The sequence below is a fragment of the Podarcis melisellensis genome, assembly GCF_964234715.1.
Source record: "Podarcis melisellensis genome assembly, chromosome: 17".
NCBI classification, from domain to species: domain Eukaryota; kingdom Metazoa; phylum Chordata; class Lepidosauria; order Squamata; family Lacertidae; genus Podarcis; species Podarcis melisellensis.
The window spans coordinates 9,876,074-9,895,564 of record NC_138534.1 but is presented as its reverse complement, the minus strand read 5'-3'; the positions used below and the strand labels follow the sequence as shown (position 1 = coordinate 9,895,564).

The following is a 19,491-nucleotide window of genomic DNA, read 5'->3' as shown; positions in this document are numbered from 1 at the left end:
GGAAGGCAAAGATGAAAAACAGGTTGTCTCCGATGTAGGGAGCAGCTTAGCAAAAGGCTCCAAAGTGAGTGTTGAAGACTGGAGAGCAGGTGAATTTGGGCAGAGGGAAGGGGGCAGGGGTTGAGGAAGAGGGGAGGGCAGAGCTATAGAACAAGTTCACATAAAGCAACCTCTTTTGTGTGATGGGACATGTCTGGCTGTCCACCACATGGTACCTAAGCTGTCCTGTAGCCATCTTCTCATCTCTTTGCTCCACTTCAGGAGTGGTCAAAGGGAGGACTGACTAGCTGTTGCCTTGATGAACAACTGGGCAGCTGTTTTGACATGGTTTCCGAGAATTGCCCTTCTTACAGGGATATCTGAAACCTGGTGAATATCATCATTCACACATGAGTACCCACCATCACAGATGAATTTCATGATTGTCTGAAAGTAGAGTATATGTTTCCCCAGTTTTAGAAATGTACGAATGAATGGCAACAGCCAAACCAAGGTGACTATAAACATTCATTGGTGTATCTCCAAGCTTTCAGTTATTCACAAGATCTGTTTAGATTGCCAACCTTTACACGTGAATTGTGACACACCCCAACTATTCTTTTGGCCTCTTTTACACTTACAATTGTTCTCTTTATTCGTTATTTTCAGCACCAAAGCTTTCACTCACTAATAATCTATATGCATAGCATTGAGTTTCCCCCTCTATTCTAAACCACCTTTTCCCCCCACTCGTTTCTATCTCGATAAGGATTTGGGTCTTCAATTCCCTATCCAAGTATGTAGCCTTGGTGAGGTGTGTGTGTCAGGGGTGTGTGTTTGTGTAACTTTTTCTCACCCACCCACCCACCTCATCAAATTCTCTCTCTCTATGTAGATCATGCCACGTATTTCCTTTTAATATTGCCAGAATCCATCCCTTTCTATAATCAGTTGCTAAATCGTTGCTTCGGGCTCTGATTGTTTCTCATCTGGGATTCCCGTCATGTTTTGTTTTCTGTCTGGCTCTCTCCCACCTTAAATGTTTCATTTCTCTTCCAAGTTCTGCTTGCTGAATAATCCATACTGCATGGCGGTGCTTTGATCATGTCATTCCTCTTTACTGCTTACTGGACTGGCTCCCTATTATCTTCCAGAGACACTTTTGCTTCCTGCTTCAACATCCTGGAAAGACCTTTCGCCTCTTTGCACTTGCAGTTTCCGATCGCTCGCTATGTTGCACCGTCCACTCTTTGCTCCCTCTCCTGACAAGGACTTCGGTTTCTTGCCCTGTCCTTTCCTTCTCTACTTGCTAGGAGTCCTCTTTCTCCTGCTAATGTCTTGCTTTCTTCCATAAAAAAGCAAACAGAATACACAGGTGCTTTTTTAAAAAGTGCCTTGCTGTCTAAACAAATAACCACAGGAAAAAATAATCCACCATGCGAAAAGTGCTTGATCCATTGGCTCACAGTCTGAATGCAGAGAGCTTTTAGAGATGCCTGGACTTGATGCCAAGAATAAAATGGAGCAGTGCCAAAAAATTGAGTAGGGTGGCTTCATTTGTCAGAAGGAAAAAGGCTCTTCTTGGCTGAGCTATTCTGAACTGTTTGAGAGGGGAAGATTAGCATAAGGGAAGGCCAGGAAACAGAAGGTAAACAGTTGCAGAACTTGGAAAGGTGGATCTTTAGGGTGATGAAAAGGAGGAGGAAGCAGGGGGCAGCAAGACACGGCCAATATCTTGCCAGCTCTAACCTTAACAGGGAAGTGTGTCAGGCTAGCTACTCCCCTTAGTTCTTGAGCCCCTAACTCTAGCTGCCTCCCTGGATGTGGGAATGCTAACTGCCACAATGATGCTTGGACCACATGGGAGGAAGCCACCTGCCAGCCAACTCTCTTGAATTCCCAATCTCCTTGCAATTTGCTTATCTCAGAGCCTGCTCAGTCCACCCTTCCCTTCTCTGCTCACATATCTGTAAGCCCAGAGCGACTCCTGTTCAAGCAAAGTCTCACCTTCAGCATGGTTGGGTGGGATTGGCAGTGTAGGGCATGGGTAGGGGACCTGTGGGTCCTCCAGATGTTGGTGAACTACCTCACCCCTGGCTATTGTCCATACTAGCTGGGGCTGATGCAGACACATCAGTCTCCAGTACAAGCTGAGTTGCAGTCCCAACACTTTCAAACAACAACATCTGAAGGGCCACCTAGTCTCCATCCCTGCTTTAGACACAACCCCTGTGATGGAATTGTGGGACTGATTATGGACCTGTTTGGTCCTCTGCCCCAACCAAATGCTGCAGGCAGGCAAGGAGAAAGTGGCCCTTCTACACAGAAGGCATGAGTTTACGTAGTTGTGAGTCAAGGCCCTGCTTTGTGGTGAAATAAGACACACGGACACAAGTAGTTTAGGTTAATGGGCTAAAAAAGGCCACAACTTTATTGGTTACAGAATGTGAGTGGTATTGGCTTAGGCATTGGGATCCGAACAGACTATACTTGACTCCTGCCCACTCTGCAGGGAGTCACCCGAGGGTTAACAACTTGTAGGGGGAACTTGTTGATGCAAATCAACTGGAAGCTTTCCCCTAGAGTCACCAGGGGTTGAGCCATGGCCCTAGCTGCCACCTGGGCATCGGACAGGAACCACAACCACCAGATTCCTTTAATGGAATACCCTTCAAGGAGAGGGGTAGGTGATGATCACAACCTCCCCTCCGACACACAATGCATTTCCAATGCCTAACAGCCAAACCTTACAAAGTTGTGATGATTTGCTACAAGGTAGGCAAAAAACCAAGTGGCTGGACCCAATCTGCCAAGTGGAAAAAAATTACTACCAGGGCCCTTTGGCAACCAAGGCGACCAACCGAGGTCCATTGCAAGGTCAGGTGCTGAGGCAAAGCCTAAAGGGAGGGAGGGCGGGTGATCTGAGGAAGCCGGGAACAAGAAGGAGGAGCTTGTGGGGCCTGTGGCCTTTTTAAACAGCAAAACCACACCCATCAGCCCCCAGATTGGCTGGCTGGAGTGTGTGACACGGGCCCAGGACTCCAATGACACAGGGGGCCTGGCCACGCCCCCCTGCGGCCGCGGGAAGCAATTCCTGCTCACAACACCTCCCCTCTGGGAAGAGGAGAGGCTTTACACATAAACAGAGTGAGTTTTTGTGAATCTATCCATGCCACGAATTCTGGAACTTTTGGGATTAGCGAGTCCTTCTTTGTGTGGCATGAGCCACCTTCTCCCCAAGCCCTCGCCATTCTCCACACCTTGAAAATAACCCAAAACTTCCATTTCTTTCCCCAATCCAAGCAAGTGTGTGTTGACCAAGCAGCTAATTGTTTCAATCTCTGTGTCATTCTCTCCCAACCATCCATGTGTGCTCCCCCACTCCCCTGCTATGGTGCTGCCTGCCCGCCCCCCTTGGGGTGGGGTGGGGATGTAGCAGGTGAGGGACCCCCCAGAAGAACAGGAGTTTTCTACACTACTCTCAAGAGGCCTGGAAAGGCAGCTAGCGCGATCTCTCCGCTTGGCGGCGCCTGGAAACGCAGCAATGGCCCGCCCCTACGAGTAAGTGACTGATCTGGAGGAAGGGGGAGGGAACTGCCTTTGGGTCAGACTCAGCCCCCTGCAAGATGCCATCCCCACTGCTTGCTCAAGGCGGAACACTCATTGAGGGAGAATAATATTTGGGGCAGGGCGTCAGCGTAGGGAATAACTAGAGGTCAAGAAAGTTGAGGGCTGCAAGAGTTGAGAAGAGAGGGCTGTGGGAATGGATGGGTCCAGAGAGACAGACATGAAGATGTCAAGGGAGTTGGGTCAGATGCTTTGGTGGTTTGAGGAGACCCTTCAGGCGGAAAGGAAGCATTGAAGGAAGCAAGAAGATTCCTATCCACCTGGGCAGGGTGTATGGAGGTCCTGGGCTGCCCAGATGATAAAACCCGCCCCCCTCTTGGCCTTGCTGATGTGGTCCAAAGGAAAGCAGAGCAAGATGTACAAGGCACCATGCAACTGTCTTAGGAACTCGACTCTGGATTTGTGTAGGGTTTACTCCTTAGCCTTTTCTTCTCCCGAAGATATCCTGCAAGGGGGCAGACGTTTAGGACCAGAGTTTTCCTACTCCTAGATGGGTCCCTTTCCAGGTTGACGAGCCCCATCTGCCCCTCAGTGAGGGGGGAGCATCACCCTAAATCGCAGAGAGCTCTCTTCATTTTAAGGGAAGGGGAGAGTCATCCTTGGGCGAGATCCTTATTCTGACAATTCTGTGTGCAACAGGAGGCCTGGCAACATGGCGGAGTAGGTTAACAAATGCCCTTGGAGGTGTGTTTGCATGGACAGCTTATCTGTGGATGCCCATTGCCCATCCTGCAGGCAACATGCACCAGCCTTTTCCCCCGCCCCCTGCTTCCCTGAGCTTGAGCATTAATAACCCGCTTGCTCTGGCTGTGCCATGCTTTCTCTGATGCTTTGCAGAACAGCAGGAAGTGACCTCAACATAGTGAGCAAAGTCCTGAGGGTTAGCCTGCTTGGGCAGGTGGGGTACAACCCAGCAGCTGGCTTCCTTGAGAATGTGACTGCCACACCATGCTTCTGCTTTGGTTTTGAGCACTGGAGGAAGACAGCACCTCTCTCTGAAGAGCAGCAGGGATGGGGTGGCAGTTCAGGAGAGCAAGGGACTCATGTCTGGGGGTAACTAGCTCCACTGGGTCTCAGGCTCCCTTCCCAGCAGCGCTGATGGGTCAAAGACAGGCTGAAAACAGAGCGTTGAATGCACTTCGTATCATATCTGCTGCAGATCATATGACCCTCGAGAAACAAACGCTTGCAGGCACATCCTTCAAAGGAAACCAGCAGCAATGTTGTGTTTATGTGTGTGTGTGTATTTGTGTGTGTGTGTGTGGTTCTGTGCTAGATACTCCAAATTCCGCAACTAGAAAAATTCTGAGACAAGAATAAACTATTCCAGCTAGATAAATTTACATAGCCAACCTAATCCACACACATAGGTCGCAATCCTATGCCCACTTACAGGGGTATAAGCCCCACTGAAGACAGTGGAACTTACTCTTGAGTAAGTAGGCACAGAACTGTGCTGCAAGTCTTGGTTTTCTTTGTTGCTGTGCTGCTTTGCCTTTTATATATATATGTGTTGTTCACACCAAAATAAACTTTTTGTTGTTGTTTGAGACATTTTTGCAACAACCAGAAGACGGGGGGGGGGGTGAAGTCTCATATGGCAGGGCTATAAGTAAAGACTAGGTCAACTTTTCCTCTGAATTTTCCAAACCTATAAGCGGAAAATCCTCCCTTCCACTTAAAAACACCATCTTATAGCCACAAGGTCTAGGAGTGTGCTTCTTTAAAATGCACACACATCAACAATATGAGGAAAGCTTTAAAATTACTGGATTTACTCGAATGTAATGCGCACCTTTTTTGGCCGAATTATGTCACGAAAATTCAGGTGCGCATTATGTTTGATGGCACATTTACATTTTCCAGCAAATACTTTTTTGGTTTCAAGGTTTAGAAAATTGAGGTGTGCATTAGATTTGATGGCCCATTACATTTGAGTAAATGTGGTACTACATTCCACTTGATATATTACCTTGGGTGTTGCACCACAGTCATGACCCTGCCGTTTTGGTTCTAGTAGGTCCCAGCTGAAGGTTCTGATCAAACTCAGACCTCTCTAACAATTTGTTACTGTTTCTGAAGGCAGAACTGACTATCTTTCTTTTGCCTCTCCCTCTTTCTGTTCCAGAATCACGGAGTTGTGTTCTCAGAGGTCACCTGATCCTCAGCTGTGTCTTTTCCCCACCACCCCAGATGTCCTCATTCCCTCCCGGTCAGTCACAAGCGAAGTCTGACCAATGGAGGCACTCCTGGTCTCCTTACTGTGGGACTGGGCCTTTTTTTCAGGGGGGTGGGGGCGTCTAACTTCTCACACTCTCAATTTCCCAACCTCCTCCTTGGCCTTTCCTGGGACCAGGTTCGTTGATTGTCATGACATACTTCAGATTATCTGATGCGAGTGTGCAACATAGCTTGGGGGCAGGGAGAGTAAGAATGAAACCTTCTACGTTTTCCAGGGAGCCTGGGGCTGTTTGCAGGGGCTCGATCTTGCTGCTAGTTGTGTGTCTTCTGGGAGACTGAACCTACTGGGACTTTAAGAGTTAAGACTCCTCACCACTTCCTTCTTGCTGTGGCCTTTTGTGCCTCTTTAAGGAAACTGGGATGCACACTGACCGACTTGGCACCCCCATCCTTTCCACAGCTGCTTTTTTCTCTTTTGCAATGGGGTTCAGTGCTGTTTCCAAGAAATAGCTTTGTCTACATGGAATGACATCCCATACCCTTTGAGCCCAAAGGAAGCAGGTTCTCAGTTATATTCAACCAGGAATGAGCTGGGTGGAGTTTTGTCCAAAGACAAGGCCAATGGCCAACGTCTGAGGATTTGGTTGGGGAACAAAGGAACAGAAACCCAGGCAGGGAGGACAGAATGACTAAACCCAGGGGCTACTATAGCATTGTTTGGGAGGCTGTTGACCTCCAGAGCTGGGGACAAGGATAGGAAGTGTTTCCTTCTAGTGTTCAGCAATGCAGACTAGAGGGAGGCATTTATGGAACACCAGCTTAGCGACTTACAGGCCGGCATCAGTCGGTCCACCAGAAAAGACAAAGGCCTCCAAATGCCCATCACTTAACAAGTGCTGTTTGCATACCAGCCTCTGTACACCCTGGGGAAGGGGAGGGACATGGGGAATGATGGGTTGGAAGCATTTCAGGAAGGCGTCTGTGGTGGGCTCTGTTTCTATGTGCAGCAGCTGATCTTGGCACCTTCTGGTGGCCCCCAAAACTGGTGGTCATTTTAAGAAAGAGCAGTTGTGTCAGGATCTCAATCTCAATCAGCAGAGAAGAACCTCTGCCTGAGACCTTGGAAAAACCATTGCTGGTCAGAATAGACATGATTCTGGTCTAGGCAGACCAATGACCTGAAACATACAGCCTCCACATGCTCATAGAACCAGGTTATGTGGCATTCTGCAAATGTTCCAATCACTTTCTGCTGTGGCTCAAATGGAGCCTTTCCGAGTATGGACCAGGACCAGCTGCTGTGCTCTAGAAAGGGCTCCCGGAGCTCTGCGTTAGCATGACTCTAAGCATATAGAGTCCCTTGAACCCTGAACCTTCAATGGCCCATTAGACCAGTTCCCTGTAGTCACATCCCCCATTGGGCTTGGAGCCGTTTGCATGTGGGTATTCTAGGGTGACTTAGGACAGACCCTCCAACCCTGTTGTCTCTTAGGGGCCTGCTCTCACTACTGATACAAGAGTTGAAGCAACTTCTCTCAATTCCCATTCCCACTGTGGTCGAAGCCAGGTCAGGAATAACATTAGCTTACATGCATGACATAGATAGCTTCATTGTCCCCGTCACACCTCTTTCGCCCACCAGCAGCAACCCCACTCTTCCAGATATTTCAGTTGCAAGCATCTTGGCAGACAGTGCTGTCCTCACAACATTCTGCCTGCCTACTGTGGGTAACCCCCCAGCTTCTGGGAAGAAGCACTGCCCTGGGCCTCTCTGCCCAGACATTTGAGAGACCCCCAACTCCCAGCCAAGCCAGCACCTCGCCCTGGTGCCGACAACCGCTGCTGTGCCAATGCAGCATAACCACTGGGCATATTTTGGATACATCCTGGGGGCAGAGGGATGCTTCAGAGAGCACCAGAGGGTCTGGGCTGCTGCTACTATGCTTGGAGCAATGGAACACCCACACGTTTCCAGAATGAATTGAATAAACTAATGTTTTAACAATCTCTCTTGTTCAGGCGAGTCATTCATTTGAGAAAGGGTTGTGGTGGTTTGAGTGGAACTTGGGGATGCCCAGTTCACTGTGGATCAAATATGGAGGGGTCACTGTTGGTTTCTCATTTTTCCAATCTCCACATCAGTTTGCAATTTTAGCCTTCCTTCATGCTCTTCTTGAGTGCTTTTGCCTGGTCTCCTTGAACTGTCATAATGCCTCTTGTTTGGCTGGATGGAGAATGGAGTGGATGGATGGGTGTGTCTAAACCTCTGACTTTCTGAGTGGCTGGAATAGAGCCTACTGTGCCACATCCATTAATCTGCGTATTGTTGTTTCAGGTGTCCTTCCATAAGGCAGAAGGAGAGAGGCAACTGCCTCAGACAGCAAATTCTGGGGGAGGAAAGGTGGCTAGAAATGTGCCATGTGGTCTGTCCTACAGCCCCTAAACTAGCTCGCTGCCCTAAGGATGTGGTGGAAGACATTATTATTATTATTATTATTATTATTATTATTATTATTATTTTCATTATTTGTACCCCACCCATCTGACTGGGTTGTCCCAGTCTATTCCATCACCAGTGCTGAAGTAAGAATCAGCTGTCTAGTCAAATTTTGTGCAAAAAATGGGGAATTCACTTCCTTTCCCTTTGCCCCAGGTAGCAAAATGGCTTGGGCAGATCCTGACCTCTGGCCTGGAGTCCCATAAGGGAGAATATGGCCTCCAGGCTGAAAAGGTCTTGATCTAAAGTGTCCTGGGTGCAGGGTCAGTGTAAAAAATAAATGATTTGCGAATGGTATATGCCCAAAGGTGGAAAGAAGAAACAGTCCCAATGAAAGAAGATCGGCAATTAAAACTGATGGAATATGAAGAGATGGTGAAACTTGCCAGAAGAATAAGAGATCCAGACGAGAGACTTTTTCAATAACAGAATGTGAATTTGTTGAATTTATGAAGACAAATTGTAAACAATTAAAAACGTTAGCAGGGTTGACATAAACAGGAGCAGTAAAAAAACAACAACATAGAGAGTAAAAAGATTAAATTTATAAATAGGTTGGAATTGGTGATGCAGTAAGATTGTGATATAAAATAAGGAACAGCAGAGAGGAGGAGAAGCAAGTCGAAGAAAATGTTGGTTTTTGTTTAGATTAGATTTTTTCTTGGTAGAAACATTGTAAAATGAAAAATTGGAAAAATAAAATATTTTAAAAATAAATAAAATATTAAATGACTTGCAGGGGGACAAGACAGAGTTTTGATGATAATGTAAGGGGGCATGGGAGAAACTTCGTTCCAAGTTAGTTTCCCCTACCTCTTTCCTCCCTGATTAGGCTCCACAGTTTCAAAAACAACAGCAGTATTGGTAGGCCTCTTCCAGGATCGGGTCTTCCTGCCAGTAATCTCCCTTTAATGAGGAGACACCTTTGTATATGCCTGACCTGGAACAGAACACCTGTTTTGTGTTGCAATGGATATACATGATCTCTGGCAAATGACAGGACTTTCTTTCTTCCTTGACTGTGGAGAATTCTTAGAAAAATTAAATTTGACTTCCCTATAACTTTAGGTATTAGTTAGCATTCTTATCCTCTCCCCATTCCCAGTTGTGTTTCATGTTTCGATTGTGATGAGCTGTATTTCTCTTCTTAGAAATCTAGCCCATTTGGTTTTTTTGGTTTTTTTAAGGCTGTGGCCAAGGAACTTAAGGAGGCTTGTCACTATGTCCCTGGCACAACTTAAGTACTTAAGTTGATTGATTTCAAAGGGTCTTTTCTGACTTAGTTGGATATCACCCATGGCATTTATTGCCTATAAAGATAGTTAAAAGTTTTGCTCGTTATTTTCCATAACTGGGAATTTCTCATTCCATCTAAAGAAATCCAGTACATGTGGAAAACTGTCATTGATTGATTTAACACCATCTGCTAACACAATTTTTCTTAACACCATCTGTTTACCATCCCATTTTGATGATAAGAAAAAGCAGTTTATGGAGGAACAGAAACACCTCTATCGAATATGAGAGTAACCCCTAAAATCAGGGAACAACATAAATAACAACTGAGAAAAGCCAGAGTAAGTTAGTTAGCCATACATCAAATATTGCTTCTTAGCCATACATCAAATATTGCTTCTTGTACCTCATCCAAGACAGACATGACATGGCCATTATCTGAAAATCTTATTACTGACACATATTTGCCAAATAGTAAAGGTATGGTCTCAACATTATATAAATTGCAGGGTTTGTTTAGCTTGGGAACAGTAGGCTTAACATTGATATGGGAACCAGGCATTGGGGAATCAATAGGTAAAGAAAATTGGCAAGCCCTCAGAGAGCAGGGAAGACTTTTTAAGATGGTCTCGGCAAAAGTTAGAAAGTCCTCTTTAAAACCAGTCCTCCACTGGTATCATTCCCCAATTAAATTGTCTGTTGGAGAGGTTGCAGTAATAAAGGTACATTCCTCCACATGTGGTGGACTTGCCTCACTGTGCAATTTTTTGGAGACAAAGGTCTTTGCTGAACCTGGTAATGTAATTTGGCACAATGTACAACCATCTCAGAAGGCTGATCGCCAAAGAATGGATGCTTTTGAATTATGGTGCTGGAGGAGATTCTTGAGAGTCCCATGGACTGCAAGAAGATCAAACCTCTCCATTCTTAAGGAAATCAGCCCTGAGTGCTCACTGGAAGAACAGATCCTGAAGCTGAGGCTCCAATACTTTGGCCACCTCATGAGAAGAGAAGACTCCCTGGAAAAGACCCTGATGTTGGGAAAGATGGAGGGCACAAGGAGAAGGGGATGACAGAGGATGAGATGGTTGGACAGTGTTCTCAAAGCTACCGCATGAGTTTGACTAAACTGCGGGAGGCAGTGGAAGACAGGAGTGCCTGGCGTGCTCTGGTCCATGGGGTCAAGAAGAGTCAGACACGACTAAACGACTAAACAACAACAACCATCTCTGGAACTTGCCCTGTTGTTATTGTCCAGAAAGCAAAACTGATCGCTACCTTTTATAGAAATAGTGACATACCTTCAGGATGCAGCAAGACAGCGAAAAGCACTAGATTTCTGAAATAAATAACATTTTGGAAGTGGTCCAAGCAAGCATTTGCCGAAAACCCTACTAAACAATTAAGAGCATGAATAAACAAAAATTCTGAAGATGAATTTGCAGCACTGTCACTTAGATACATAATATATGTTAATGAACAAAGAAGGGAGGATCTCACTGAATGGTGATTCACTTGGGTTAAGTATCCCATCTAAAATGGAACTGGTTTTAAGCTCTTTTGGACTATAGATCTTGTTAGATCAGAGATTCCTTAACAAATCCTCCCATGGCTATGGAACAAAACAGACAATAAGATAAATATAACGTACTTCATGCTTATTGTTGGCAGATGGGATGAAGGAGATAGGCACTCATACCTGTGAACAATAAAAATAAAATTCTAAGAAGAGTTAAGCAGAAACCCCAGGCAGCAGCAGCTCCTCCTCTTGCCATCCTGTCCTCCTTGCTGAAGCTAAGCTGAATTTTATTATTTCGGTCACAGACCAGTTCCAGCCCACATACAATATCAAGGAAGTCATAAAACACAATAGGGATACATTTGAATTTGCAATTAGGCATAACAGGGACAATACAGATAGAGCAACAGTTAAAATATATATAAATTAAAACTTAGTCACTAACATATAACCTAAAATTATCATTTAAAACCTTAATCATTATGATAGCACAGCTTGTTCCCCAGGTTTTATGGCAATCACACAGAATTTGGCTACCCTGAACATGATCTCAGGATCCTTGTCCTCTACCAGGGATTTTAGACATTGAAGAGCATGAGACGCTTAATCTCAGGGTCGTGGATTCGTGCCCCACATTGGGCCTGAAGCTAAGCTTGCTTGGTGCCCTCCTTCAGGTATGGTGGAACATCACCAATTTTGAAACAAGATTCAGCTTCTACTCTCGTCAGATTCTCTCTCTAGTGGAATTTGTGTGTGCCATCTTTAATGATAATGATAATGATACCTTTATTGTCAATGTACAACCTGTGTACAATGAAATTAACCAAGCCTCCCCCCCCAAAACACTCAGTCTCATTGCACTCTGTGAGCTTGTTGCACAACACACCAACCCTGAAAGTCAGTTGCACTATGTTATATACCGTATATCTTGTCCTTTCCCTTGGGCAGCAAAATGTCTTCAGGGAGCCCTGTTTGTTTACCCATGTTGAGTTGCGCTGGAATCTGGCACCACAACATTTAAGTATCTTCCATTAACAGCTACTAGTAATAACATTGCTTCTTTGATAATTTTATTGTGTGGGTGGATTTCTTGCTCAAAAATTCAACATTGCAATAAGTTCTCTTAATAGTTCAAATAAATCCTTTGGGAGATTGGTCAACCCATCAATCCCTGTTGAATTAACTTTATTCAGAGGAAATTGATCAGCAGGTTCTCCCAGTTTCTATCAAGTTTTGGGCAGGCTAACTCGATGCAGTGGAAGACCAGGCAAAGTTAAAGTTGATGTTGTCAGGTGTAGCTTGTCACATAGGGACAAGGAAAACTGCAGATACTGTACTGAAATTCCTTCTTCCTCACAGTACAAAAATACAGTGGTACCTCAGGTTAAGAACTTAATTTGTTCCGGAGGTCCGTTCTTAACCTGAAACTGTTCTTAACCTGAGGCACCACTTTAGCTAATGGGGCCTCCCGCTGCCACTGTGCCGCCAGAGCACGATTTCTGTTCTCATCCTGAAGCAAAGTTCTTAACCCGAGGTACTATTTCTGGGTTAGCAGAGTCTGTAACCTGCAGCATCTGTAACCTGAAGTGTTTGTAACACGTGGTACCACTGTAAAATAAAATACAGGAACCCTGCTGAGTCTTCCTCTGCATTTGGACACCTGAGTTATGGGGTCGGTCAGAAATCAAACTCGCTGCAGACTGTTTTCCATCAGATTCTTTCACATGACGTTGCTGAGGCAAAAGGAATCTCTTCCTTCCCCGCTTTCCTGTTGGAGAGATCAGAGTTGGTCTCAGTGGGTTCACATTTAGGTCTTCCCTGGACCCTGACAACAATGGGAAATGAATGCAAATATTAAAATATTTACTCTGATTGTCTTGTTTTTCATTTCTTTATGCATTTTTTTGTCTGTCCCCCCCAATTATGTTTTATTGTAATTTTATTGGTGTTAGCCGCCTTGAGCCCAGTTCTGGCTGGGGGGCGGGGGCGGAGTATAAAAAAAAATTGTATTATTATTATTATTATTATTATTATTATTATTATTATTATACCTTGGGTTAAGTACTTAATTCATTCCGGAGGTCCGTTCTTAACCTGAAACTGTTCTTAACCTGAAGCACCATTTTAGCTAATGGAACCTCCCGCTGCCGCCGCGCCACCGGAGCACGATTTCTGTTCTCATCCTGAAGCAAAGTTCTTAACCCAAGGTAATATTTCTGGGTTAGCGGAGTCTGTAACCTGAAGCGCATGTAACCTGAAGCGTATGTAACCCGAGGTGCCACTGTATTATTAAACAGTGGGTTTTGCGGGAAAGTGGGGTGCTGTGCTGCCTTCACCTCCATGCTTAGGATTTTCAAAAGTTACCGTATTTTTTGCTCTATAGGACTCACTTTTTCCCTCCTAAAAAGTAAGGGGAAATGTGTGTGCATCTTATGGAGTGAATGCAGGCTGCGCAGCTATCCCAGAAGCCAGAACAGCAAGAGGGATTACTGCTTTCACTGCGCAGCGATCCCTCTTGCTGTTCTGGCTTTTGAGAGTCAGAATATTTTTTTTCTTGTTTTCCTCTTCTAAAAACTAGGTTCGTCTTGTGGTCTGCTGCGTCTTATAGAGCGAAAAATACGGTAGCAGGCAGGGAGAGAACAGGGAGCTCTATTTGGTGAAGGGATTTGGGGTTCCCCACTTCATCCTTGTATCAAAGCACATATTACTCCTTGAGAGTACATTTCTGGCTGTCATCAGTGTAAAGCACTGACTCCTGTTTAAGGATTTAAGGCTGCAGTATGACGCTCACTTACCTGAGCCCAATGCAACATTGAAGGCAGTGACACAATTCTACTTTGCTTATGAAATGCATAGCAGTGGCTATGTTGAAAATGCTGAAAATATTACTACCTTTCCTCTCCCTTACACGGTGGCAACGCCACCTCCTCCCTCCCTCCCTCCTCCTGGCTTCTCCCTGTCCTGCCTAGAGGAGGAAGGGGGCTGGGCTTTGTTGGTGTCAGCCCCTCTTCAGAGCCCTTTCGTGTGCCACTCATCATCCCTTCACCCCACCGCCGCCACCAGCCCCTGCCGCTCGCAAGACACAGGAGCCGCAGTTGGCTGAGCGCCCCTCTTGAGTGGCCACCATTTAAAGCAGCCCCTCTCCGGAGCCCTTTCACGCGCCGCTCATTGCCCCTCATCCATTATTTTTTTGTTTGATCAAAATCTAGTCCAGCCCTCCACAAAGTCTGAGGAAAAGTGGACCAGCCCCCTGCTGAAAAAGTTTGAGGATCCCTGGACTGCTGATCCAAGGTAGCCAGTTTAAGAGTTCTGTGTGTTCTGATCTCAGCCAGGAGATCCTGATTCAGTTATAGCCAGAGGGGAGTTATGGCCAGCTGGGAAGCAACACTCAGGTCTTCTCTCTTGACTTTTAGAAACTCCATGGCTTTCCCTTGTGGGCTAGACCAGACGTGACACCTTTCACAAAATTAGCAACTGTGTTCTTTGAAAAATCAAATAACTGGTGCCTGGACAGCTCCTCCACCCTGGTGTAGGAAGGAATACATTAATAACATTTTGCCACAATCCTGATCGTGAGGTGGAGGGCTTGCTCTTTGGGGAGATGCTTGCTCTCTGAATCAGGGAAGTTCAGTGCTCTGCCCTGTGATAGAGAGAGGTGAGTCTTCTAGTTTTCCCCCAGTCCTTGGGAGAACTGTAGCACACTCAGCTTTGTTACCTTTCCAAACCTTCTCCTACCAGCTCTTTCTTTCTCCCTAACATGACCTTTGCTCCTCCCTGGTTGTCATAGAAAGGAACCAGTCTTGTCAGCCCTCTGATAAGGTGCAGGTGCTCCACCTTATCCACACCATCTCAATAAATATTTCAGAGCACCCTCCGGGCAGACATTTCCCCCCATTAATCTCCCATTAGCTGAGAGTGGGTACATGAGATGGATCACCTGGGAAGACCATGATTCAATCACTGCCTTCCCAGGGGCTCGCCTTTTAAAGCCAGTCCATCATCCTAGGTGGAGACAGGCAGGGTGGGTTGCTGCCTGCAAATGCCCGGTCAGGTGATTTTGGGCGGGGGGGGGTGCTCGGAAGCATGGATTGGGGGGTGGAGGGTGAGCATGGCACAGCAAGACAAGCAAAGAAAACAACCCTCTTCAGATGTTCTCATGCCGCCCCTTGGGCATGTGGGTGGCATGAGAACAAATGCATTACAGTGGTACCTTGGGTTACAGACGCTTCAGGTTACAGACACTTCAGGTTACAGACTCCGCTAACCCAGAAATAGTACCTCGGGTTAAGAACTTTGCTTCAGGATGAGAACAGAAATCGTGCTCCGGCAGTGTGGCAGCAGCAGGAGGCCCCTTTAGCTAAAGTGGTACCTCAGGTTAAGAACAGCTTCAGGTTAAGAACGGACCTCCAGAACGAATTAAGTTCTTAACCCGAGGTACCACTGTACTATCTCTAATGGTGATGTGTGCCTTTCTGCAGAGAGAAGGGTAAGGGGAAGAGAAATGCTTGCATGTATCTCTCTCTGAGCATTTATTTGTGTCTGGTAGTGTTATTGTGCCCTTGTCTTGGTCTGGGCAAAGGGCCACTCTACACGTGGCATTCCTCATATGTGGGTGTGAAAGACTGCAGCAAAAACTTGCATCTGTTTGCAGTACATGATCATCTAGGAAGATCATGTATGTGCCTATTTCACTTCATGTCTGTGTGTGTGTGTGTGTGTGTGTGTGTGTGTGCGCTAAGCACCTACAGGTTTTTACCTGCAACAGGGTGAGCCCCAGGTTTTCTATTATTATTATTATTATTTTATTTTGCTACTCTTGGTGAACCTCAATAATGTCCCTGTATCTTATCATACACTGGGCAACATAACAATAAGACATTAAGACATTTTTAATGACTGCTGCTTCTCTCCTTCCCATCCTTCCTTTTACCATTGCATGGACTGAGTCTATACTCTGGGTGGACAACTGATGGATCTTGTTTGCATCCCCTAGAATACAAGAGAGCATTGCCCAGTTGATGATGGTGATGACAACAACAACAACCTACCCCGCCTGTCTGACTGGGTTGCCCCAGCCACTCTGAACAGCTTCCAACATTATTATTTTTTAAAAAACTTAGCAAACTTCAAACCTTTACAACTTCCTGATACAGGGTTGCCATCAGATGTCTTTGGAAAGCTGTATAATTATAAGCTGCCTCTCCAATACTGCATCTCTCCCAGAAGTACCAGCAGTGGCTTTTACACAGTTCTGTAATTTTGCACACTTAGCTCCCCTTTGTGGACTGGGCCCCATTCCTGTGTTGACCCATGGACAATTGTAGCATGATCATCTCACATGTGGGTGGGTGTTGGTGTAAAAAGGGATCTCACAGGTGTTTTGTTCCTGCATCCATGAAGAAGAAGAAAATCTTGTAACATGAAGTGACTCTTTTTCCTCTGAAGAGACGTCTAGTCTCCTTCCTGCCTTCTTCTTTCCCTCTGTTATTTCCAGATTCGTTAACCAACCAACCAGAGCTTTAGGCGTGCGAAATAGCTTTGGTGAAGCAAATGTGTTGGCTAGCTGCGAACATCTTTGGGCACATGGAACGTGCATGGTCACCGTTGATCTAAGTGCAATCAATGGGAGTGGCTTGCCTGCAACATGCTCTGTTTGGGGAAATCTGGCAAGCAAGGGGTGAAGAAGCAGGGCTATTTAACAGCTGAAAGGCCAAACTTGGTGGGATATTGACTGTAGGTCCTCCTAGGAGCCTAAGTGTAAAGTTGGTCTGGGCAACCTTAAGGACAACAGAAGAGAAAGCAGAATACACCGCTGGGGGACAGAATACACAAGGCAACCTACAGAGGCGCCCTGAAAAGAACAGGGCCCAAGTTCTTGCACAACTTCAATCCCAATAGGGATTGGGAGTTGTGTTCAGGGAACCTTCCCCACAGGCTGATTAGAGTGGAGTTGACATCTTGGCCTGCCCTATAGTGCCTAGTTCTGCACTGGAGCTGAAATGAGCAGCTGCAAAGATCTGAAAATTGGCCAGGACCTAATATGCCACTATTGAGACTTTTGAAAGGTGACATTTGAAAGGTTTAATGGGAGGTTTAAACTTTAAAACATGAGTTGTTTAGATGGCTGACATCTCTTGACTTTCAACATTAAAACAACAACTATAGAGTACAGGATAGCTGACAGCTTTTGAGATGTTTTGCTTACCTGCCAAAATGGAGAAACGAAAAACAGAGAAACCATTCCATTTCCCAGAATAAAAATTCATGTTCAATAACTGAGTGACAAAACTGGAGAAGGTTGCCAAATGTCACATTTTTGCTGGGTTTTCTTGCAGCTTCACCACGTTCCTGATCCTCTGAGTGACTCTGCTCCTACTTCTCTGCACCTCAAGCTGGTTTCTATGAAGCTTGTTCAGGAGAACTTCCTTAAGTGGCTGGTTGCCCATGCGATGGGCCGGGTCTGTTTGCCTTGCCCCCAATTCACCAGCTCTTAAGGGTGCCTCGCCTCATGGCAAGCCCAGTACACAACTCAGTTGCCTCCTCTACACTTGGCACATGTCCCCCCCCCCTTTGCAGGGCCCACCTGCCTGCCTGCTACATCCCAGTCAGAAAGAAAACATACTTCTATCTCCGCCACCCCTGCAAAGAAACCCATTTTTGAAAAGAAAATGTTTGCATCCTCCCAGAATTGCCTGCCAGCAGCTGCCAACGCTGCCTCAGCCCACTCCAAATTCAGAGAGGGGGGGGAGGCGGCACCCACGTGCCCAGCTAAGTTTCCATCCCTCCTGACATCTCCACACTCCCCCACCCCCACCCCCGGGGCATTTGGGCTCCTGGGGAAAGTGGCACCAGGCTAGATGGCAGCTGAGCCCAGCCCTTTTCTGGGCTTGAAGTCGCTTTTGGCAAGGGGGGTCACACCTCCCGTTTCCATGGGGTGCGTTTCCCGCCCCCGCCCCCCATGTCTGCCAAGGTAGATTGTGTTTTAAGCTGGGTGGGGTGGTTCTCAGGCATCTCTCTGCGCTTTAGGCCAGGGCTGCGCCTCTGTGTGCGCGCGTCCATCAGGGCGCAGGAGGGCTGGTTTTTTCGCTCCCCCGTTTTTGTACTCCGGGATGTGGGGTCGGGAGCCAGGAAGAGACTAGGATGGGTGGTGTGTTTTCCCCTCCCCTCCCAGAAACATGGAGGTTTCTGGACGAGGGAGGGGAAGCATCGGCAGGGATCGTAGAGAGAGGAGGGAGGAGAAGGAGGTGGGAGGGAGGGAGGGAGAGAGGGAAGGAGGAGGGCGTAATCTCCATGCTCACACCAGGATGGGATTCCATCAGAAATCCAGGGCTTTCCTCAGCTGGGAATGGACCGCGGAGAAGAGAAGAGGGTGGAAGAGGCTGAGGCAGCCTTTGGGAAACTCCCATCAGTACTGGAGAGGCCAAAAAAGGAAACGGGGGAAAGACCCACACGGGTGAGTCGGGGGCTCATCTGTCTGTCTTGTCTCTTTCTCGGTTTCGATCAGGGCGGAATCTCTGCTTGAAGCCTCCAGATTTCAAGGCAACCCCGATTTGTCTTCTCTTCCCCCCCGCCCGCCCCACGTTTCTGCTCTTGCGTGTTCTAGACTGGACAGGTCTCCTGGTGTATTTCAGCTGCTCCGGGAAGATGGCATTATTGCTAAGGTGTGGCAGGGGGAGAGGAAAGAGGGCTGCTTTGAACTCCCACCCACCCCCCACCCCGCTCCAATTATTTTTTAAAACACCTTCGTATTTCCCTCTGTTCCCATGGCTAAATCCTATCCCGTGTGTGTGTTGTGGTGTTGTGCTGCCGCTTTATTAATTCCCCCCCACCTGACTTTCTTAGCCCCCACTCCCGGGGGGGGGAGTTAATAATTCCTCCACCAGCTTTCCCAACTGACACTCTTGTGAGAAGAAGGAGAGGGATTGAAATGTCATTTCTGTAACCTGCTTCACGACCATGAAATTGTGGGAGGTATATATGTATGCATTTTTGTATGAATTTAATTAGGAAGCAAGAATGTACTCCTATTCTTTCCATCTTTAAGAATGGTTTAAAGGTATTCCCAACATTTCCAATATCTTGATATGAGGTTCTTAATGTTTTTGGATTATTATTTTTTAAAATTACCTTCTCAATTTCTCTATCTAAAGAACGACCCTGGAGGCTTCTGTTGGGCCAAAAGGCCAGACAAAAACATTAAAAATGACAGCAGTGTTGTTCTGGTTTTTTTTTTTTTTGGTGTTTTTTTTTAAAGAAATGATTGGCTTCATGCTCCTTTGTGAACTTAACATTTTAAAATGCTTTATTTATTTTTATGTTTAAAATGCACTCTTCCTAAATCTACTTATCCATACAGTTTCCCAATGGAATCTCTGGATTTGGGGGGGGGGATGGGATTACTAAGGAAAAACTGAGTAACAAAAAATACTCTTCTGAAAATCCAGCGCTAGAA

General features: G+C 46.3%; 2 protein-coding genes across 5 annotated transcripts in view; both read left to right on the top strand.

Moving 5' to 3' along the window:
• The window catches only part of PLPPR2 (phospholipid phosphatase related 2), a 41,742-nt gene extending 33,948 nt beyond the window's left edge, over positions 1-7,794 (top strand). The window contains exons 8-10 of one of the 4 annotated variants that reach the window (XM_081894573.1): positions 3,416-3,540; positions 4,246-4,290; positions 5,735-5,809. In XM_081894573.1, the coding sequence (XP_081750699.1) occupies positions 3,416-3,540; positions 4,246-4,270 (150 nt within the window). In that variant the 3' untranslated portion in view covers positions 4,271-4,290; positions 5,735-5,809. Of the gene's footprint in view, positions 1-3,415; positions 3,541-4,245; positions 4,291-5,734 lie in introns of all 4 variants that reach the window. The other 3 variants (XM_081894572.1, XM_081894571.1, XM_081894574.1) reach the window with 3 other exon arrangements.
• Positions 7,795-18,361: 10,567 nt separating this feature from the next.
• The window catches only part of SWSAP1 (SWIM-type zinc finger 7 associated protein 1), a 40,901-nt gene continuing 39,771 nt past the window's right edge, over positions 18,362-19,491 (top strand). The window contains exon 1 of the mRNA XM_081894791.1: positions 18,362-18,492. Coding sequence (XP_081750917.1) covers positions 18,385-18,492 — 108 coding nt within the window. The 5' untranslated portion in view covers positions 18,362-18,384. The remainder of the gene's footprint in view (positions 18,493-19,491) is intronic.